The sequence below is a fragment of the Mauremys mutica genome, chromosome 3 (assembly GCF_020497125.1).
Source record: "Mauremys mutica isolate MM-2020 ecotype Southern chromosome 3, ASM2049712v1, whole genome shotgun sequence".
In the NCBI taxonomy this organism is placed as follows: Eukaryota; Metazoa; Chordata; order Testudines; family Geoemydidae; genus Mauremys; species Mauremys mutica.
The window spans coordinates 205621478-205644123 of NC_059074.1; the positions used below are offsets into that span (position 1 = coordinate 205621478).

Consider the following 22646-nt stretch of genomic DNA (forward strand, 5'->3'; position numbering starts at 1 on the left):
TACCATTTATTCCTACCCTTTGTTCCCTGTCTTTTAACCAGTTCTCAATCCATGAAAGGATCTTCCCTTTTATCCCATGACAGCTTAATTTACGTAAGAGCCTTTGGTGAGGGACCTTGTCAAAGGCTTTCTGGAAATCTAAGTACACTATGTCCACCGGATCCCCCTTGTCCACATGTTTGTTGATCCCTTCAAAGAACTCTAATAGATTAGTAAGACACGATTTCCCTTTACAGAAACCATATTGACTATTGCTCAACAGTTTGTGTTTTTCTATGTGTCTGACAATTTTATTTTTAACTATTGTTTCGACTAATTTGCCCGGTACCGACGTTAGACTTACCAGTCTGTAATTGCCGGGATCACCTCTAGAGCCCTTTTTAAATATTGGTGTTACATTAGCTAACTTCCAGTCATTGGGTACCGAAGCCGATTTAAAGGACAGGTTACAAACCTTAGTTAATAGTTCCGCAACTTCACATTTGAGTTCTTTCAGAACTCTTGGGTGAATGCCATCTGGTCCCGGTGACTTGTTAATGTTGAGTTTATCAATTAATTCCAAAACCTCCTCTAATGACACTTCAATCTGTGACAGTTCCTCAGATTTGTCACCTACAAAAGCCGGCTCAGGTTTGGGAATCTCCCTAACATCCTCAGCCGTGAAGACTGAAGCAAAGAATCCATTTAGTTTCTCCACAATGACTTTATCATCTTTAAGCGCTCCTTTTGTATTTAGATCGTCAAGGGGCCCCACTGGTTGTTTAGCAGGCTTCCTGCTTCTGATGTACTTAAAAAACATTTTGTTATTACCTTTGGAGTTTTTGGCTAGCCGTTCTTCAAACTCCTCTTTGGCTTTTCTTATTACACTCTTGCACTTAAGTTGGCAGTGTTTGTGCTCCTTTGTGCAGAGCCAATAAATTGGTAGCATAAGGCAATATAGCAATGGTAGAAATCTCATAGTATTTATCTATACAGGTTGTTTTCTACATTTGTTTAAATTATATTAACATGATTCTGTTCTAGAAAAAAAACTGTCTCAACAGACACAAAATTCAGATCATTTAATAAACTCACCAGCAGAAAGAGATTTTTCCTGGGTAGTTTAATGAGTCAATAAGTCAGCAATACCCAAACTGTAGGGTGCACCACAAAGACAACCCAGCTTGGGGACAAAGGGTCCTCCTGAGCTGTCCTCCAGAATCCAAGCTTGCTTGCTTGCTTTATTTTAAGTACATTTTTATCTGTTGTGGTTGTGAAGAAAACCTTGAAAGTATGACCCAAGTGTGCAGCAGTGTTTGCCAAGGAGTCTGAAACTATTGCTCTGAAGTATGAACTGCCGCATTCATTACAGTCGGTGCTAACTCAGATGCCAATGATGACACTTCAAATGCCAACATTGTTAAATATACTACTGTTCATTGAAGCATGTGAAAAAGGAGAGGCTATCTCATATTAAAATCTACATAGCCTTACAACATCAATGTTAAAAAACGATAAGTTGGGACACAGACACACACAGATTGGCTTAAAAATCATGAGTTTTTAAAATGTAATAAATATTGGGTTCTTTTTATTTACCTTTTTTGAGTCTTTATGGTACACTTGGATCATATTTTCAAGCTTTTCTCTACAACTATGATGGCTAATTTCCTTTTTTTGTTTACTTATTTAATGAAAGCTAAGATTCTTCCACACTCATGGAAGTCCAGCAGCTGAGACGAAGAGAAACACAAACTATCACAAAATCCATGGTGAAAATCACAAGACGTGACAACATTGTACTATCTGCTTGGCACGACTGCCCATTTTGAACAGATCTTTAACAATTTATGGTGGGATTGAGGTGGGGGTGCGATTGGTTTAATTTTCCTGAAAGAAGGGCTCAGCTTTCAGTGCTGCAGTGGGTGGTAAAAATAAGTGTCATATCTATATTCCTTTATAGGAGTATGCCTAAATGGCTAATAACCTGTGCCTGGCAGAATATGGGCTCTGTCGAGAGATCTGTAGTACTGTTCTCTTTTTTCATCGTTCACTACTGTTGCCCATTACTCAGATGTCATGGGACTTTTTTAATTTGATAAAGTTCTCATTAACCCTTCCTTTCATGGTATCTTGTTGTGGATGCTGAGCTTGGCATTCTCGGTGTAAAAGTACCTCACAACTTTCAAAGTCTTTAGATTTTTTTTTACATGTTCACATCCAAGGAAAGATCTGATGTCTTGGATGGTGTGGATGACTTAAGTGGTGCAAGTGTGGATAAGGGTCAGTGTGCTGTCCTCTTTTTTCTTTTTTTTTAAGTACCAGTAAGCATCAGAGAACTACTGCTGCTTTCGAATGTTTGGAAAAAAACATCGTCCTCTGAAAGTGGTGTATAGCAGTGCATTAAATAAGAGTCTAGAGACTAAAAATAGATTGGTTTTGGATGGGAATCCATTTACATGCAGATTGTCAAGATACCACATTTTTATTTCCCAGGATTGGCCAGCTTTATCTGCTCATTTTTATCCTGTGTCCCCCTCTAAATTAAAAAGATGCAGCTCCTTTTGCATAGGATGCCACTAGATACATTTTCTTTTTTCTTCCCTTCATCTAATATAGGCTACACATCACAGATGAGGCAGAACAGACTTTATGTATTGTTTGTCAATGAAAGGAGAGAACAGCTTCCTAGCAACAAAAAGGATGTCACATATTGTCTTCAAAAGGAGACCATTTCACCCCATCTAGTTACAAATGCCTTCCAACGATAGCTTCTGTAGATATAAAAGTCTACCAGCAGGGGATTCCCCCCTTAAGAAGTGACCAAGTTTTAAAATCGGTTATGCCCCTGGCAAACATTGTACATATTTAGCTTGATCATTTTGGCAGGTTATGAAAGACTAAATGGTGCAAACACATGTGGCAGATGCTGTTCTCATGATAGTTGAGGAGCCTCTGAGCCTCTGTTGGTAGCATGCCAGGTTCATCTTGTACACTGAAGAGCATTATACTTTCAAGCTTTCTACGGCTTGCCCTTAGGGACTACTGTTGAAGTGGTAATAAAATTTAAAATGAGCCTCAGAAAGTCAACTTGTTGGTTTGGCTTCAAGTGAATCTTTTTCATTATTAAACTTCAATTTAATGGAACATGTGGTGTTGTAGCTTGAGAGAGTAAATCTAAATATGGTTGTTAGAAAGGTGATTCTGTCTTAAGAATAAATATGCACTGCCAGCAAGGGAAGAGAATTGCTTATATATTAAAACACTCTGTGATGGTTGCATTTCTCTATTTGAAATGACGTAAAGGAAATTTTGTATTAAATAGCTGGTTATTGGTAACTCCTGTACAACCAGGCTTGAAAATATACACAAGAAGTTGTCCACTTCCAGAGTAAACACACTTTTATTTGAGCCAAATACTGTAGGTTGGTGAAAAATTTCAGCCTTAATCTCCCAAATATGGGAATGTTGTGATGAACTATAAAAGTCTGAATACCCGAAGATGATATCAGCTGAACTGGTAATAATACTGAGTATCCTCAAAGCATTGTAGACACGTCATTTAATCCTCATAACATCTCAGTGAGGTAGGTAAGCAGTTTCATAAAGGCAGGGTATTTAAAAGACTAGCCTCAATCACAAGATGAAATCAGTGTCAGGGCCAGAATTAAAACGTGGGAATTCCAGGCTCCCAGGTCTGTGCTCAGATCATATAAACTATTTCTTGCTCAATAGCTGTTTCTCTGTTAAAACAGATTTACCAGTAGTAATTGCACAACTAAAACTAAGATGCCAGGTGAAAATACAGGAAAAATATATGGCTACAGGGCCGTGGATTTTGGCAGTGCATGTCAGTGTAATGTGAGCATCTTTAATTATCTTGGTATATCTTTTTCTTGTGCCCCTCCTATTTTGCTTTGCCATCTAACTGTTGACATTAAATGAAAAATGTTTTGTGATGAGTTAGTTGTTAAAATGTTTTGGGGAACTGTTCATGTGTATCTATGTATCTTATAGGGATATGATAAATACATTTTAAAGTACATTTTTAAAAGCAGCTCTTAGAGCTGAGTTCAGCCTTTGTAAGATTTCGGACCAAATATAGAGATGAAATCAGTAATGTGCTAGCAGTGTGCAGCGGGATGCTCCTATGTCTGTCAAAATGGAATGGTAAAGATGAGTAGCAGTGGCAGTAAATATTTATATTGTGGAAATGTCCTTCATTCTGTTTGAGGCCTTGTTGTGCTGGGTGCTGTACAAACACAGAAAAGAGAAAAGCCCTTATCCAGAGGGCTTACCATCTAAAGAAGCAAACGGAGGGAAGGAGATGGGGCTATAACACATAAGTGGATGGGTATGGTGAAGAATTGGCACAGCTCTGTTAGTTACATGCTGTGGTGTTGATGGAGTCACTAATATCTGAAGTCCAATGAAGCTTTTATTTATAGAAAAGTTGCTGATAGGAAATATCACAATTCAACATTTATAAAAGGTTGGCTTCCTTTTAGAAAGAAACTGAATGCTGGTTTTCTGTGGAAATTCTCATTAAAATTATATAATTTGAGTTTTTATTCTAGAAATGAATATATTTATTGAAAGGACATCAGGCCAAATCCCATCAGATTTACACAAGCAATATTGCTTATTCATGAGAGCAATCCCACTGATGTGAATAGACTACAAGCTTCCAATGACACTGTTCATGTCTAAGGACTATGGTCATGATCTCGCAAACATGCGCATGCTTAACATCAGTGAGATGACTGAAATGAGCAAAGTTAAGGATTTGCATAAGTGTTTGCAGGATCAGGCCCTATTTATCTGATACCCAGTTTAATAATGTCACACTGATTTTTTTGGTCCTAGTCTTTCTTCAGTGGGTCCTTTTAACTTCCATTAACATTAATGAGAATTGCATGCACACATCAAGCAGAGAATATACCTCATGTAATCTACAGATTGACACAACAATTATTTCGTTATATAGGAAATAGAACTAAACAGCAATTTTCTGTGTCATCCAGTTGCCTCTAGCTGCATTTACAGTATCTAATTATATATCTCGTTATGGCCTTACGATAAATAGATACTTACATTTTTCTAACTTTTCACAGAAAAAGTGTAATGAATGCTTTCTATCAATAGATATAATATAAATGTTAAGATAGTTCCTCTGAAGACAGATTCAATTTAGCTTCAGTGCACTAGTGGAAAGAACATATTGCAACACTGCGGTGGCCTGTTTTTCTGGCCTTTATTAATCCAGAAACCTTAATGATGAACAACATTTGTGTCATTGTCTACACAAATTTAATTTGTTTATGCAGGAGTTCAGTTAATCCTGCAATCTGCTTTTCTCAAATGAGGACAGATAATGGAGACACCGTTCTTTACAGGTCTTCAGGCTTTTAAATTCTGATAAAATCAGGATTCTTCACTGGGTCTTGCCACAGCTCTGAATTAAGCCACTTTAAATGTAATTACTGAAGCTGGCTGTACATCAGGAACATCCATTAAAAGAATTGATTGACCATGCTGTTACGGGAGGCATTTTATGAACAAACGATCATGATGGGTCCAGAACTGTAATTTATAAAAGCAAAAAAGCAGGTAAATACTTTATTAGTGGTTAATGAGAGGTTCACTGGATAACTAAATTTCTTCTTTTTCAACCAGCTATTTCAGGGAACCTTGGTCCATGGCCATCTATCACGATCGGTTTATTGATCTTAAGAAAGAACTGCGACAAATCCTAATATCCAGCCAGGTAAGAAAAATGACTAGCAATTGCATTTTATTATTGGAGTAATTTGTTATTGTTGAGCACTTAGGTTTTTTGCTCCCATCTTCTGCCTTAAGTTTCACTTTTTTTCTGTTTAATTACTCACTTTGGAAAGCCTAAATAGACATAGAGTCTAAGCAGCATAAGGGAGATTCAGTAAATACTGGAAATTGCTCATTTTAATTATTTTTACAAATCTCAAAGTTGCTGGTAAGGTTTTTTCGTTGTTTATGTTGCTCCATTTTCCTATGCAGCATTTTTATACCACTTATGTGTTTTTAGTGCAGACTTGCTACTGAGACTTGGAATTTCCATTTCTTTAGTTAATACTGCTTTCCATACAGTTTTGTTCATTTTTCTGTGTAATGATATAAAAGCACTGTACATGCCATCCTAAAATTTCAGATCCTGTGAGCTGTAAATCTTTCTATAAATACCTATGGGCACAAGCTATGTAGTTGATAAAGTAACACAAAATGGCTTTTCAGTGATAGATGAAATTCCCAAATATAGGGGTGGGGAGAAATTAAGACATTTGCTAATGTCATTTGCACTGTTGACCTGAGCATAAATTCATAATAATTTTTCTATTTTTCCTCCCCAAGTGTCTGGTTCAAAGCCCATTGAAGCCAATGGACAGGCTGCCACTTGATTCAGTGGACTTTGGATCAGTCCCAAAAGACACAAAGTTGTAAACAGAATTTTTTTTCTAGTCTAAAGCTTGCTGCTGCCTAGTGGGTGGTTTAGTGCCATTCTACCGTATCCCTCCACGTACCTCCTTCGCTTCTGTTTTACATATGAAAATTCTATATTGCTGCACTACTTTTTAATGGATTGCTGCACTTACCATACAAAATTGTTAACTATGTATTGAGGTAACATCACCCTAAAGGTTAAAATAAAATACAAAGGTGCTAGATAGTATTGTCTCTTCTGTTTTTATAATATGAAGAGTACTTAAGTGAAGTATTTTTAGATTTTCTTGAAAACAACTTATAAAGAACAGAAAATGAAATTCTAACCAAAATATTGTGCCTGAAGATAGTGATTTTCTGCCCTGTTTCAGCAGTGCTTCCTGTATTGTAATGTGAACTTATCTCTTATGTGATATCTGTATTATTGTTTATGGACAGCCTGGAAATGGTGTCTTACATATTTCAGGATTACTGACTCAGTCATGCAAGCTGTCTCTCATATGAGTTAGTCCTGACACACACACGCAAGTAGTCCTGTTGAGATGACTGGGACTACTCCTATGAATCAGGATTACTCACATGAGAAAGGGTTTACAAGATCAGGTCCTGTATCTGACAGGGTAAAAAAGCATATTTGTCTATTTTTATTCTAATTCCCTTCACACAGATTTTGATATTTAGAAACACTAGGTTTAGTAAATATGTATCTTCTATGTCTGTTTGTAAGCACTGAGCATGCTGTTGAGTGCTTAATAAATACATACTGCACCCTTGGAATATATCAAAAGTGTCTTTTAAATTGTCATTATATAATTTGGGAGCAGGAGGACCAGGACCTTTACTATCTGTTGCTCATATTCCAGTTGAATGTTAATTCAAATAAATGTTCAGTCAAATGCAAAAAATAAGTAACATAATAAGTAAAAATGTTTAACAAGCATTGTTATAGTTGAGAATGTAAACTACAAAAGTCAGGAATTTTAAGTTAGGATTACCATAGAAAATGGAACTCAGTTAAAACGTAACAAGACATACAGTAAGAGAAACTAAGGCATGCATAAGAGCCAAGTTAGAATCATTGTGTGCACTATGTCTGTGAACTTGTGTGTTTAAATTCGCAACCATAATATTGTATTTATTTGATGAGTCTCTTGCACAGGATGTTCTTCATCTTCAAAAGCTGATCATGCTTTGAATATTTACCCATTTTGTAGGATCCCAAACATGTATTTATTTCAACATGCGGTGCTCCAGCTACACAGTCTTGCAGATTATAGAGATGAGTTTTTGCACCTCCATCCACGGCTAGATACACAAAAAAACTGAAGCCTGGTGATGCTGAGTAGTACACATTTAACCTGAAGGGCAGCTAGAAAATTGCTGGGATTCACAAATCTGGGTTTGGCACCTAGGCTTCCCGTGAAAGGAGGGAGGTGCCTCAGAATGGATTCACAAAAGACAGCATGCTGGGTGGCTCTTCCCTAAACTAGCCCAATGGGAGATGCCAGGGAAAGGGCTGTGTCCTAAGCCCCGCCCTTCTCAGCAAATTTGGTACCTAAATCTAGAGAGGCACCTCTTTTTGCTTGGGTTTCTCAGCTGCACACCCTGTCCTGGAGTTAGGCACTTATGCTGATTGTACAAGAAGCTGGAAGGGGAGGGGAGAATACAGAACATCCCTCATAACTTTAAGCCCAGCGGTCAGGGTACTCACCTGAGATGTGGGAATCCCCCACTTCAAAGGGATTTTAATAGGACTATGCCACATCTCAGGTGCAAGCCCTTATCACTGAGCTATGGGATATTCTGGTGTTGGGTTTCCTCAGTCTCTCCTGTTGAAGCTGCTGCACTGTGAATAAATAATTTTAAAAGTAACTGGAGGTGGGGGACTTGATCCTAAGTCTTCCACCTTTCAGGTGTGTGCTCTGACCACTAGGCTCCATAGTTATTCTTCATGCTTGGGTGCGCTCCCTCTGGTCCAGGTTATTTCTCCGTAAGAACAACTTCAACAGGAGAGACTCAGGGAGATTCATATCAGAATATCCTCTAGCCCAGTAGTTAGGGTACTCACCTAAGAGTTGCAGATACCTGTTCAAATGCCATCTTTCCCCCTAAGGTGAAGAATCAACTCCCAGATGAGTATTTCAACTATGGGGCTAAAAGTTATGAGGGAAGTCCATTTTATGTAAGCTCGCATATAGAGGCCTGATCTGGTGGGCAAGTTCTTAGTATGCTTTACACATGGGGCCCCACAGGCAAGGTAAGCAGAGGAACACTTATCTTCCCCCAGTTCATGCATTGCTCTGGGGATGAAGCATCCAAACATCTAGAGCAGAGCTGTAGTGTGCATGCACAGACAGAGAAAAATAGGTGCCGAGGGAACGTTTATCACGAAACTTTAGGCGCCAAGTGAGTTTAGGCTCCTACAAGGTTCAGTGGTAGTTGAGCACGGATTTTGTGAATCCCAGTCAGGCCAAATTCTGGGATTTAGGCACCTGAGTCCTTTTGTGACCCTAGCCCTAGCTGTTAAAGTATTAAAAGAAAACTGTATAGTACACGTGCAGTATGAGCTTTCCAAGCAAAGGCACTTGTCTTCAATAAGAACTACTAGCCTGGTTTTCAGACGGCAGCTGGGGTTGATTGGAAAATCAGGCCACACATTGCTTGCAAATTTGACATTTAAAAACATAAACCTTTCTGAACTATCCGGAAATTCAATTTCTAAGAAATTCAAATACTGAAATTGTTTCTTGCCCAAGACATTTGTCAGACTTCGTACACACACTGTACGTATATCTGTCTATACACACACAGACACCTTTTGAACTGTAAATAGGTGATAATTTTCAGACCAAAAGATTAAATTAACACCTGAATTTATGGTCTTATCAAAGTGTTCTTCGAGCCATTAGTGACACCACACTGCCACAGTGTGATAATCCCTCCACAGCATTCCTGATAGCTATTGCCACCAAACACCCCTTTCCTCATCCAAGGAATGTGGTGACCAGCTGTCTCTATATCTGTTGCCAGGGAGAATGAAGGGTGAAAGGCAGGCTTAGTTGGCTGCCTCAAATGAGCGACCTAATATTAACAAATCCTAATTTATCTGGTGCCTGAGCCTTGAAGACTGTTGCTGACCTGAGTCCATCCAGTTGTACAAACCATTGAGTTCTGTTACATTTGTTTCTCTAATGCTGTTTGGAAATATTGGTGTGCGTATCCACCCTGCCTTTTTATCATAGTAGAAGCTAGTGTTGCTATACCTGCCCACCATGTTTTGTCAAGTCAATGCTTCTCTTGCAGCTTATTCCTCTGTTTTACAGGTGGATGGCCTTCCATCATTGGAACAGCTAGTTCACCAGATAGTGGATGGCGAACTCATTCTTTCTGAGAAACCAAAGAAATACCTGAAAAGGTTCTTTCAGCAAAATATCTACAAGCGACGGGTGGAGGAAAGCATCCTCAGTTATCTGAACTACAATAATTACCATCTGCCTATGTATGCCTGGCCAGGGATTGTTTAGTTATGATTGGCTGAAGGAGGCTCGCTTTTCACTCCTGATCCACAGGGCCCCTAACGACCAGCCCCTCTCTCAGGGAGCGCTCAGCTGGCGGTCAGACGTCGGCTGCATGCTGCAAGCAACATGACATGTTCGCTTTCAATTCTCCAGTAGGTGGAGCAGGACTTTGATGTCCCCTTCAGCAAAAACCCGCCGCGCCAGGCCCAGCCATTCCTATGCAAAGCCGGCCTGGCTTTCAACAATAAAAGCCCGCTCCCACCAGCCATGCCTAGCTCGTGTTTAGCTGAGCCGGGCCTGGCCAGGCTCCTTGCGGCTTGGCCAGGAGCAGCCGCCGTTGGGCTGCGCGGGGGCAGGGGTTGGACGCTGGCTCCCTCGCGGGCCGGGGGCTGGGCCGGCGGCCCCCGCCCCGCTGGCAGATGGCCGGTGGGGGCGGGAGATCGCCGTGTCGCTGCCGAATTGTTCACTCCCCGCGCGGCCCGGCCAGAAGGTGCATTGTGGCGGGGGGAGGGGGCGCGCCAACGGGCCGCCTCGTGACCTAGCAGCTGCGGGGTTAACTCCCTCGCGGGAGGCGCCTCGGCAACCAGCTGACCAATGGCCGCCGGCGCTGGGCCGCGCAGCCAGCCAATCGGCAGGCGGGCGCCCAAGGCGGGAAAGCTGAAGCCCGGCTGAGGCGCTGCGGCCAGGTGTCTTCTCGCGCCCGTGCCTGACACGGGTTGGCGCCATCGGCCGCAGGTGCGGCGGGCAGCGGGCAGCGCCCGGCTCGCGGGCGTGGCGTGCGAACCCTGCCCGGCATCATGCGGTGGCCGCGGGGGGCTCGAAGGGGGAACAGTGACCGGGGGCTGCCGTGTTACCACGGGACAAAACTCGCCCCGCTCCTCTGGCTGCGCGGGGGCGCCCCTGCCTCAGACACCGCCCCCTGGGCCTGCACCCAGGGAGCGTCCAAGGGTTCCGCTAACGAGCAAGGGGCAGCCTGCGCGACGCCCCGCGCAGCGCAGTATCTGTCCTCCGTGAGGGCCGCACCGAGTCACGCCTCGCACAGGCCCAGGCATGAGGCGTTGTGGGGGCTGCCCCCCCCCGGCAAAGCCAGGGGAGACCCCTCTGGGACAGACAACAACGCCGCGCGCAGTGTGACACCTGGGTGCCGTGTTTTGTAAGCACACCCCGGGCCTTCTCCAGCCCTCCCCCCTTGAGCTCCAGGAGGCTACGGGGAGGAAGTCGACGATGGCCCTTTCCCTCCCCTGGGTGCTCCTCGGTTTTGCTCCTTGGGCCCGACCAGGGACGTGTGGCGAGTGCGCAGGATACGCGGGAACCGGTCCCTAGCGGCGGCGGCGGCTGCTGTCTGGCGAGAGTCACCAGAAATCCCCGACAGCGAAGCTCGCAGGGTGGGCTTGGAGGGACCCGCTTCCAGGCCATTGTCTAAAATACACGCGCGCTGCACAGCGCCGAGCGACCGAGAGCACCACCCGGACAGCAGCCCGAAGTGCAGCAGCGGGGACAAAGAGCCGGCCCTGGCCCTGGCCCGCAAGAAGCAGCCTCGCTACTGACCGTGGCCACTGCCCCTTTGGGCAGGCACACCTGCGATCGGTGGTCTCCCAGCATCTCCAGAGGACAACAATGATTTTCTGCACCATACACGGAGCTGTTGGAACTCCACCCGCCAAGCGCCATGAACTCTGGCAACGCAGGGGGACAGCTACATGGATTAAGAACAAAAAATCCTGTGTGGCACATGAAACTAGTAGCTTTGCTGTCCCATGTTTCCAGTCTTAAAAAGCGTGACGCTAAATGAGCTTTTGCACCGCGGCAATAATTGACGGATGTAAGTGAAAAAAAGATGCTGCCGTAATCCCAGCACGCCTGGTTTTCTCTGTACAAATCATACAGCCCCCCAAAAAAGGGAGATGAAAAAGTTAAAATATTCTTTGCTGCGGAAGATGTAAAACACGTCTATCACTATTCAGACATAGCGGGGGGGGGGGAAGGGGAACGTAGCCATGTGTGAGTAGCTGTTGATTGTTTTCTGGTTGAGAGAAGTGATGATAAGGTTGGACTAAAGTGTACATTGCTCGTGTGGGGATTGCTCGTGTAACCTGCAGCTGTATGCTAATGATAATAGAAACAAATCCACTGCCTCCCCCATTAAACAGCGAGGAGGCAGGGAAGCACACATCACTGAACAAATACACTCTCACTAGACAAATAAAATACACATACACACACACACACACACACCAAAAGCAAGAGAGAAAGAAACAAGAAAGGGGCAACCCACTCGCCAGCATGTGGCTCGGTGTGAATCTGAGTTATTTCTCTCCTACTTTTCTTTACAGGGTATTGGCTGATCACTCGGTTTTAGGACATGCTTATTGAGGAGGCTAAAGGAAATCAATGCTGGATGGCTGTGTGGCACGATTGAAAGGTAACATAGTCTTTAGGGCGTTTGTCATGCTGGTCTTGCAACAAATGCCATCGAGCGCTGTTCGCTCACACTCGCTTATTTACTTTTTTTCCTCTCTTCCCAGAAACGGTGATCAATTTATCCACCTTGGGCTGAAACAAAACAAAACTTTACGTTCATTTAGGCCTTTGGGCAGCTTTGCCTGAATCGCATAAACAAATCGCCATAAATGCGCCACTTAAAAGAGAAAGCTCCTCTACCCAGTATACTTTGCGTAATAAAAGAGCTGCTCGCTTTCCTCCCCACCCCACCCCTTCAAAAAAGCTGAATAATGGGAGCAGAGCAGATTGCCATTGGGGGGTACTTGAAACTTAAGCAATAGAAAATACTTCAGGTCTTTTTCTGCTGGTAGCTGGGTGAAATGGAACAGACTCGTGGGCTCTTTCTTGTTTTCGCTCGCTTTCATGTAGTATTCTTTTGTGTGTAATTATTTAAACGGGAGATCCATAGCAGCTTTATGCTAATCTGCCGAACAAAGGGAGCGGGGCGGGGGAGAGGGGAAGGTGAATAGAAGGCGCGGGGGGGAGGGAGCGGGTTGAGGGATTCGCGTGTCTCTCGCGTGGCCCGCAGACAGACACAACAATCGCTAATTCCTGCAAACGCGCTGCGCTCGCTCCTGAGCCCCGGGTCAAATAGTAGCAACCCAGCAATTGTTTATGCGTCATGCAACAATGGGGGTTAGGAACCTGATGAACCTTTCTGATTGCAACCTACAAGAGAGGTGTGTGTTTCACACACACACACAATCTCTAGTCAACTTGATACGTACAAAGATGGGGTTCGTGAATCTGACGAAACTGTCTGACAAGGGGGTGTGGGTGTAAGTAAAAATCTGTAAGCCACTTGATACTTACACCAGGAAGGGGGAAAAGTAGATTTAAAAAAAAATCTAATCGGAGGCAGGGCTCTGCTCTTTGCATGTCAGCGAATTTAAACAGTGCTCTTGCTCTTCAGCCCAATTCTGGGTTTGTTCCGCCCAACACATTACCCCGGTGCTGTGTGGAGTAGTCAAAACCGCTGTGTGCCTGTCGGCAAATACAGGGAGACATGCTTAAAATCTTGAGTAAAGTAGGCAAATCAGGAAAGCTTAGGGATGGACAAACTGTTCGCTCCGATGCGCTCGTAGGAACATTCAAAATAGCAAACGCCTTGGCCCAAACTGTCTGTGCCCCCCACCCCATGCCTCCTCACAACAGGATAATAATGGGATCTTGTAGAAACGCGTCTCCCCAGCAAGCCTCGCCAAAAGGAAAACGCCATGCAACTGAGCTTTGCTGCCACTGATTTTCCAGCTTGGCAAAATACAAATGAAACGGAGCGAGAAAAACACAACATGCCTTATTCCCTTCAAAAAAAAGTTGTAAAAGGTGGCGCTGAAGTGATCAAGAGTGGATCTCTTTGTCAAAGCTGGGCTTTGTTTCAAACAGGAATTCATTCAGAGAAGGCCTATGGCCTGTGTCACACAGGAGGTCAGACTAGAAGATGACAGCGGTCTCTCCTGGCCTGAGGAGCTATGAAATATTCCCTGTGCAAATTCCCACATATGCCGTTGGTCTCATCTTGCTTGTGAAGGGAACTTGGCGCAAACAAAGTGGTTTGTAAGGGAAGGGGGCGGGGTGGACTCAGCTGGGAATCCCCTGGGGGGAAACGTGGAAGTTTTCTGCTGAAGACAAAGAGTTAAATAGGGATGGAGTAGACGCTGCTTTGTAGTTGCAGAAGGACTCAGTCATTCAGCTCAAACGCTTCAAAAATAACAGTCGCGTCTTGAGTTTCAGGCACTGATACTATTTGATTTTTTTAAAGGATCTGTTTATTACAAATGCCTGGACAGCGCCTTTCCCCAGATCGGTGCTAAAGTCATTATTCCTAGTATGTTGTGCTGCTTCAGAGTGCAGTAGCGCCCGCAGCGCGCTCCGGTAAGAGCGGTCCAAATGCGAAGGGGGGCCCAGTCCTTGCTCCGAAGACTCCCCAGTCTAAAACGGCTTTAGGGTTAAACGCACGCGGTTTTGGAGGGTGATCCATAGCTGCAGTGCGAGAAGCAGCAAAGAGCCTGCATAGCCCAGCAGCAGCTCCAACTGTAAGATGATGCACAGTGCTGCACCTGCTTTTGAACACGGGTGTCTTCCCCCTCCCCGACATTTTTTCCACTCTGTTGTTGTGAAAATGAGTTTAGAATACTTGTACCTTTCAAGTTTCAATTAATCTTTACCGTACACGACTGAAAGCAAGGAGGGTTTGGGGGTTTTTTTTCAGCTGGCTGGGACTAGCAAAACAACAAAAAGAAACGGATCCTTTGAATCTAAGTATCTCAATAGGTTTCAATAGATTCCCTTTGGTTAATTCATAGCACTGTTTGAATTCGCTGTGCTGCGGCGGGTTTTTGTTTTTTGTCGGGTTTTTTTTCTTTTGCATTCAGCTTTTTAAGGTTACGTATTTTGACTTATCTATTGTATAATTTTTTAATGAAAAAGAGTGCCTATATTCCTCACATATATAGGGCAGGAGACGAGTCTGAGCAACTACAAAACTAGTCAAGCTGGAACCTACAGCGTAATAAAAATTGGAGAAAGTAATGGAGGGGTGGGCGTTAGTACCGCTTCATCTCTGTCGTTATAGAAGCGATATAAATCGGGATTAAAACGGCTAGTCAATAACATCAGTTGCATTGGGATTAGCAGGCATTTCTGGATGTTTGCAATATAGGCAGGAGACAGAATGGTTTGATTAGCTCCAGTATGAGGCTGATGTGGTGGGGAAGAGAACTATGGGCACATAAACATTTTTCTCGTTTTTCCCAGTGGTCTGTCATTAACTGACTATTTGCCCGATAACGAATGGCAGGCAACATATGAATTATTACACTAGGGTCTAGCTTGCATTATCATTATCTCAGCGCTACCTTAAATTCCCAATCTTGCAGACAGGCACGTGCTTCCCTTAACTTTATTGCCGTGATACTAAAGCATTGGCACAAGCGTTCAGCACCCTCAACATCAGACCGTTTATTTTGGTGGTTCATGCCCAACCCTGGCCCTGCGTAACTAAGGGCAATAAGTAACCTACAAACAAGAAAACCACCATGTAGATCAGCTAACAAACTTCAGCGTTGGGGCACTGGAGGGAGAGGGGGGCTGATACATTCCCTTCGATTAGGAGCAGACACAAGAATCACACGGGAAGCCTGAGAGGTCTGGCTGGCTTTCGATCCATTTCTTTCTAAGGCTGGGGGGAAATCATTGCACTTTTTTCATCCCTCTCCTACACCTTTCTCTAGAGAAGATTAAAGGACAAGCAGCTCTGGGAAGGTTTTAGCCCATCCCCATGTAACAGGTATTATTGCCTGAGACTTTGGTCCATGCTTTTCCTTGCGCAATCTAGAGAGAGACTTTAAAAGGATAACGCCTTTTGCGTCCCAAATGTAGCGGGGAGGGAGGCGGGGTATTGGGGTTTTGTTTGTTTTTTCGCTCTTATGACTTTTGCTGGCGAAAGGGGAGGGGGGAGCGTCTTGTGCTATTGCAGCCGCTGCCTTGTCTTGGACAGATTTCTCTCCCCCCCGCCCCAGCCCCGCAGCACGCGTCTCTTTCTCGTCCAGATTGGCCGCGGGTCGCATTCAATAGAAAGAGGTTAATTTCCTTCACAAAGGTGAAGGGGGTGAGGCTTTGGGAAGCTACTGTGCAGAGACAGACAGACCCTTTCTTTATTTTTTAGCTACTTGATTAGACCCCTTGATTTAGCATCTGATGTCAAACAGCAGACAAAATGCACCAACTGAATTAAGATGCATGAGGCTGCAAAGGATCATGTAAAAGAAGTTTGTCCGGCTGAAGAACAAATTATATATATATATATGATACACTAGAAATGCGTTATAATTTTAATAAATAACACTGAGGTTGACACACTGTACTAAGTGGTGGTGGCTTCATTTACCAGAATAAGCAATTGTATTTTCAGTAACTTAACAAAAGTTTTTTTTCTTTTGTAATTAAAGCTCCCCCTCCCCCCAAAAAGTCAGCCTCCTCACCAGCGCCCAATCTCTTCAGCTCCAAAATACAACAAATCAACAATTTGCTTTGCTGATAAAGTGTTTATTTAAGGTCAGAACTTTTCGAAGAGATTCTGGACAAGGTAGTGCTGGATTTTATGAGCGCTTCAAACTAGAATAACCAGCTTTTAAACCCTTTAAGCATCCGCTGCTAATCAAAATACCAGCATGTATGTTTCTCCTCGAAATGGCTTCCCATCACTTCCAGAGGACTCTTCCTTACCAGTATATTTAACGTCCTGATTTTCAGACTCCAGTGGCAATCTCCTAAAATGTTTTGTTTGCAATTACTCCCTTCCCCCATCCCAGCACCATTTCAGCATTTCCTGAGGGGGTGGGAGCTTTTAAGCAATTCAGAATCTACATTTTCTTTCTCTGTCCCCCTCCCCCCCCTTTCTCCAGTTTGCATATTGAACCCTCCTGACATATTTCTGACCATTCTTCTCCTTTGTTGCTATTTTGCTCCAGAACCGCGGGTAATCCCCCCGATTTGAGATGCTGCTCATTGTCATGCTGATGGACATTTCCATTTGGCAGATCTGTGCCCCCCGGAGGAGACACACAAAGGCCAGGCACGTGTCCCTTCCTATAGAAAACCATCAGACCGTGAAAAGAGGAGGGGCCAGGCGTGTGCCTTTAGCCGGGAGGGGCCAGAAGTAAATGGGGGGAAAGAAGGAGGGGGGGGGGAAGAGAAAGGAAAGCGAACGAGAGAAACCCCTCAGGTACATCTGCTGTACCTAGCAAGCGACCCCGCTGTCCCTGCCCCTTTCTGCGAGCCTGCACCCTCCCACACTCCTCCAATCCATAGGAGCCGCAGGAAGCGCTGATTGGCTCGGGGATGGAGCAGGAGGCTCGAACAATGGCATCCTCTCCCCTTAAAAAGAGTGCAGCGATCCGGGCAGGGGCAGACGGGACCCATTTGCGGGGCGCCCACCAGACAACAAGTGCAAAGGGGGACCACCACCAGCAGCAGCAGCGGCGGCGGCACGTCGGGGGTCTGTCCCTCTGCTGCTGAGCCCGGACTGGATGGCAGAAGTAGGCAGCAAAGCCTGAGGGAGGCAGCCGGCTGGAGCCAGACGCACAAGCCTTTTGCTGCAGATCCGCGCCTCTTCCGCCGCCCCAAGTGCCTTCCCCGCCGGCCCAGCCGCCAAAGATGCCCCGGGGGTTCCTGGTGAAAAGGAACCGGAGGGCCACGCCGATCTCCTACCGGGTCCGCTGCGGCCAGGAGGGCGAGCCCGAGCTGCTGCTGTTCGCCGGCCGCCAGCAGCTCTGCTCCCCACCCCTCCCCTCCGCCGGCCCCGATCCGGCGGCCCCCACCGCGCCCCGGGAGCCGCCGCCGCTGCCGCCCCCCAAGCCCGTGCAGTTCGGCACCCCCGAGGCCGCGTGTCAGGCGCTGTACAGCCCCACCCGGCCGGTCAGCAAGGAGCACGAGAAGAAATCCTTGGAGCGCAGCTTCAACCTGGGCTCGCCGGTCTCCGCAGAGTCCTTCCCGGCCCCGGCGGTGCCCAGCACCATGGACCCGCTGCTCTTCGCCCCGGCCGAGCTCAAACTGTGGGCCTCCTCCTCCAGCCCCGCGCAGACCAGCGGCCCCCAGCGCAGCACCCAGAGCGGCCCCCACAGGGACTCCCACTGCAGCACCCAGGGGCCCCAGAGCGGCACCCACTGCGGCGCCCAGGGCGTGCCCAGCAGCACCCACAGTGACACCCACTGCAGCACCCAGAGCGCCACCCTCTGCAGCGGCCAGGCGAGCGCCGGCACCCGCAGCCTGTCCGCCCTGCTGCCCCCCTCCTCCGCCCGCCCCCAGCCCAAGCGGCCCCCCGCCGGCTCGGAGCCCGGCAAGCACAAGCCCCCGGCCGCTAAGAAAGCCAAAGCCATCCGCAAGCTGAACTTCGAGGACGAGGTGACCACGTCGCCGGTGCTGGGGCTGAAGATCAAGGAGGGGCCGGTGGAGCCGCCCCGGGCGCGGGGGGCGGGCGGGCCGGGCCCGCGGCCGCTGGGCGAGTTCATCTGCCAGCTGTGCAAGGAGGAGTACGCCGACCCCTTCGCGCTGGCGCAGCACAAGTGCTCGCGCATCGTGCGCGTGGAGTACCGCTGCCCCGAGTGCGACAAGGTCTTCAGCTGCCCGGCCAACCTGGCCTCGCACCGCCGCTGGCACAAGCCGCGGCCGGCCCCCAGCGCCCCGCCGCCGCCGCCCGCCAAGGCGCCCGAGGAGCAGCCGCCGCCCAAGGAGGCCGGAGGCAGCGGCAGCGAGCGGGACACGCCCAGCCCCGGCAGCGGCGGCGGCGGCTCGGAGTCCGGCTCCGAGGAGGGGCTGTACGAATGCCCCACCTGCGCCCGCCGGTTCCGCCGCCAGGCCTACCTCCGCAAGCACCTGCTGGGCCACGAGCCGGGCCCGGGCCCGGAGCGGCCCGGCCCCGAGGAAAGCCCCAGCCCCGGCCCCGCCAGCGAGTGCCACCTGTGCCCGGTGTGCGGGGAAACCTTCCCCAGCAAGGGCGGCCAGGAGCGGCACCTGCGCCTGCTGCACTCGGCGCAGGTCTTCCCCTGCAAGTACTGCCCGGCCACCTTCTACAGCTCGCCCGGCCTCACCCGCCACATCAACAAGTGCCACCCCTCGGAGAACCGGCAGGTCATCCTGCTGCAGCTGCCCGTGCGCCCCGCCTGCTAGGCCGTGCCTTCGCCCCCTCCTGCCCCCCGGGCTGCAGCCGGGCCGCTGCCTCGGACCGGCTTCGCCCTGCAGAGCCGAGCCCCCCACACCCCACTCCTCCTCCAGCGCCTGGTTTATTTATAGATGAAAACAAAGGGGTTGGGGGAGGGGGGAGTAATCATAAAATCCACTTGTGCCAGTGTCTCCTTGGTGGTGATTCCTCCGTCCTCGCTCCTGTAGCTCAGTCTCTGAAAAGCAGCCCCTCTTTGATCGCTAGCGGGATCAAGATCCCCTTAGGAAGTCTCTGGTTTTCCTCTGCCCCCATCTCTCTGTGTGCGTAGCCTAGGGGTTGGGTTGGTTGTTGGTTTTATTTTTTTTAAGTCAATCTCGAAGAATAATGCCTTTATATTTCACAGGCTGTAAATTGAATTTACCACATGATTAGCTTTATTATGGCTTGTGAACTGCTGGAAGCTGGCTTTACACCCCACCCCCCTTTTATGTGAACAAATAAAACTGCTTCATTTTGTTTTCTTTAGTATAGCCACAAATGCCTTGACTCTACTGTTGATGGTCTCCAGAAAATGCTGTAGAAACTGCCTTAAATATTACCTGCCAACTTTCTTTTTTTTTGGTTGTTTGTCCCTAGCGAGGTAGAATCACGAGCTGACTATATGTATATGTTGATTTGAGTAATTGTTATTTATTCTTTATTTATTTATATTAATTATGAAGATTGATATTATTTGATCGTGAATATTTTGATGCGCTTCCCCCCCCCTTCCTGCCATTTCACTGTGCATTTTAGAAGAAGATCTTGTTCTAAAGGGATCTGCTAAAAGGTTTTAACTTTTCTACCTAGAATAACACACAATCTTGACCATTTTATCCTCCTACAAGGGCGCAGACAGCTCTTGTGCAAACCGACAGCTCTTACTTTTAGATGCAATCTCTTTTCTACACACATTATTTTCTTAACTGTTAGCTATTTATAGAATGCTTCAATAGAACTGTTTCAACTGTATAACTATTTACTATTCAAATAAAATATTTTCAAATTCAAATACACATCCTCTCGCCTCTCATATTTCTCATTAATCAAAGCCTTCCTGCTTTTCTTTAACGAAGAATAATGTAGCCATTTAAGCTTAAAAGAAGGAAGAGCTACCAGAGCCCTATACGGTATATACATCATCACTCTGGTGGTCATTTTCACAGCCCTCCTTGGAAGGCTAAAGCCTAGGCAGTCTATTTACACCTGCTCCTTCAGCTTGAAACCCACCCCCCACTCAAACGTGATTGCTCCGCGCGCGGCTTGGGAGACCAGAGGAGTTTGTCCAACGTTTGGTAAAGTTACCAGAAAGCAAATGACTGTAAACCAACGTGTTACAGAGGGGAAGGGCTAAATCTGAGGGCAGACTGGCTAATCCCCTTTCCCTGGCTAACTGACCGTTCCTCACCGAGGCTGCCGCATGGCCTGGGCCAGAAGCAACCGATACGTGAGCTCCAGCCCCAAACCACAGACACAGCAGAGCGAATGTTGTTTTTAATCAAAGAAAAGCGGTTGTCACGATCAGCGCTAGCACATGGCGCGTTAGCGCGCTCAGCTGCTCCGTGGTGAAGGTGGAAGTGAGCGCTCCAGCCGTCTCACCTTTCATGTCACCAGGGCCGGGGTGGGGTCTAACCACCGGCATAGCCCCCACCGCAGACACCTCCACACTTCGGCTTGTGGCCCCAGCCGAGGAAGGTCACGCTAAAGCACGGCTTAGTCTCGCCTCTCGGGGGTGGGGCGAGGCACATGCACGGCCCACATTGACGCCACGGGGCTGAAGGGGCTGGAGCCGAACAGAAACCGCAGGAAATCACGCTGGCGACACTCTCAGGGTAAATCTCACTTGTATTATTTCCCCCTTGCCAGCAGCAGAGAGCCTGCCCTTAACCCTGGCAGGCAGCTCAGCCGGGCTGGGCCTTTTAGCTGAGTTTCTCCTGCAGCCCAGAGCGCATCACAGGCTCGCCCGCGGCTCGCCCGCCTGTGCATTAACCTAGCGAGCCCCCCCCCCCCCGGAGTCAAACACCCAGGAGCGAAGCACGGGTAAAATAGCATCACCCCGCAAAGGGCAAAGGCGCCCGCTTTGAGCCCTGAGCTGTGGAGACCCACCCTCCAGGGGAGCTGCATTCACCTCCTAGGTAGCACCACGTACTCCCAGGGCTGACTGAGACGGGGCGAGCGGGGCACAAAGCTTCCCAGCACCGCGTGGGAAGCCAGTGTCCAGGGGACGGTACTGGAGCGCATTGCAGGAGAGGTAAGTAAGATAGCACATGAGTAAGGAATTGGGACGCACCGGGACTGGCCCCCTTCCATTGAGTGCCGAGTTTTAATGTGTTACGCAACCAAACCCCAGCACAGCAGACCTAGCATGGAGGGCGGGTGCAGTTAAGCCTTAGATACCATTTCTGCAAACAGCAGCAGCAAGTGAATAAGGACAAGCAGCACCCTAAAATGATGACCTGGTGGCATAAAACCAGGACCACAAGTGGGCCTAATTGCAAGGGGCGCAGCTGAGCCGAATCAGCGCTATGCAGCTGCTGGAGAGCGGGAGCGGGGAGAGGCCAAAACTCAGCCTGCTGCCTTTCCCCTCGTACTAGCGCAAAAGTTGCCCGCTGTGTAACACGATGGGACTGGGAAAGACCCGAAAGCCAGTGCTGGGAATTTTGGCCTAGGCTCTCAGCCATCGCCTGTTGCAGTCAGGTTCCTCATGATCATGAACATTAACACCGAGGCTGAGTTTAATCGATCGAGTCCAGTCCTAGATGGGGCTATGCGGAACAAAGCACGACCATCCTTCGGAGGCTGGATTCCCAAAGCTCCACATAGTATTTGCACATGGAGGCGGGGGGTGATTTGTAATCAGCTTGAAATACTTAACTCTGAACGTGTGAAAATCACCTACTCCCCTCTCCAGTATCTTCTGCTTGAAACTGGTTTCATGGTTACCAAACTATCTGGAGGGGGGGGGGTCACTTCTAGCAAAGATTTGACATGAAACCTTGGAGAATTCTTTACTGGTAAGGAAAACTCAAGCCTCGCTTGTAACATAGTGCCGATGCCTCACAACTGTAATATACCAATGGCTTCAGGGAAAGTAATTTTTTTTTATTGTGCATTTAGGGCTAAGGCCTGTTGAAGCCAATGGGAGCCTTTCTATTGACTTCAATGGGCACTGCAGGGCACCCTAAATCCTTTGAGCAAATCTGAGATAAGCAGTAGCCAGGCACGTTTATCTGGATAGCGATGGAGAATTGATGTCTGGCTGCCTCCTGCTCCAAACAGGAATTTGAGCCTATGGCCAGTTTTGCTTGGGCTCATTTTGTTCTGAGATTAGCTGTTAAATATATTTTGCTTCTGAGCAGATCTAATTCCTTTAGTGGAATTACTGATGCTCAGCAGCATCCTCAGGTTGAGAGTCACTGAGGAAGTGGGTGGTTTATTGTACCTCATTGTACCGATTGCAAATGGCTATG

General features: G+C 47.1%; 2 protein-coding genes across 10 annotated transcripts in view; both read left to right on the forward strand.

Moving 5' to 3' along the window:
• Positions 1-10566, forward strand: part of CFAP61 (cilia and flagella associated protein 61) — a 232812-nt gene extending 222246 nt beyond the window's left edge. For 3 of the 6 annotated variants that reach the window (XM_045008887.1, XM_045008889.1, XM_045008888.1), the window contains exons 26-27: positions 5656-5746; positions 9780-10565. In XM_045008887.1, the coding sequence (XP_044864822.1) occupies positions 5656-5746; positions 9780-9980 (292 nt within the window). In that variant the 3' untranslated portion in view covers positions 9981-10565. Of the gene's footprint in view, positions 1-5655; positions 5749-9779 lie in introns of those variants that run through there. The other 3 variants (XM_045008890.1, XR_006577809.1, XR_006577810.1) reach the window with 3 other exon arrangements.
• Positions 10567-10799: 233 nt separating this feature from the next.
• The window catches only part of INSM1 (INSM transcriptional repressor 1), a 53429-nt gene continuing 41582 nt past the window's right edge, over positions 10800-22646 (forward strand). For 2 of the 4 annotated variants that reach the window (XR_006578321.1, XR_006578322.1), the window contains exon 1: positions 10800-12396. Coding sequence is in view for 2 of the 4 variants with exons in the window: in XM_045011215.1 (XP_044867150.1) it covers positions 17634-19145 (1512 nt within the window). In the remaining 2 variants the exon portion in view is untranslated. Of the gene's footprint in view, positions 12397-16143; positions 20170-22646 lie in introns of those variants that run through there. The other 2 variants (XM_045011215.1, XM_045011214.1) reach the window with 2 other exon arrangements.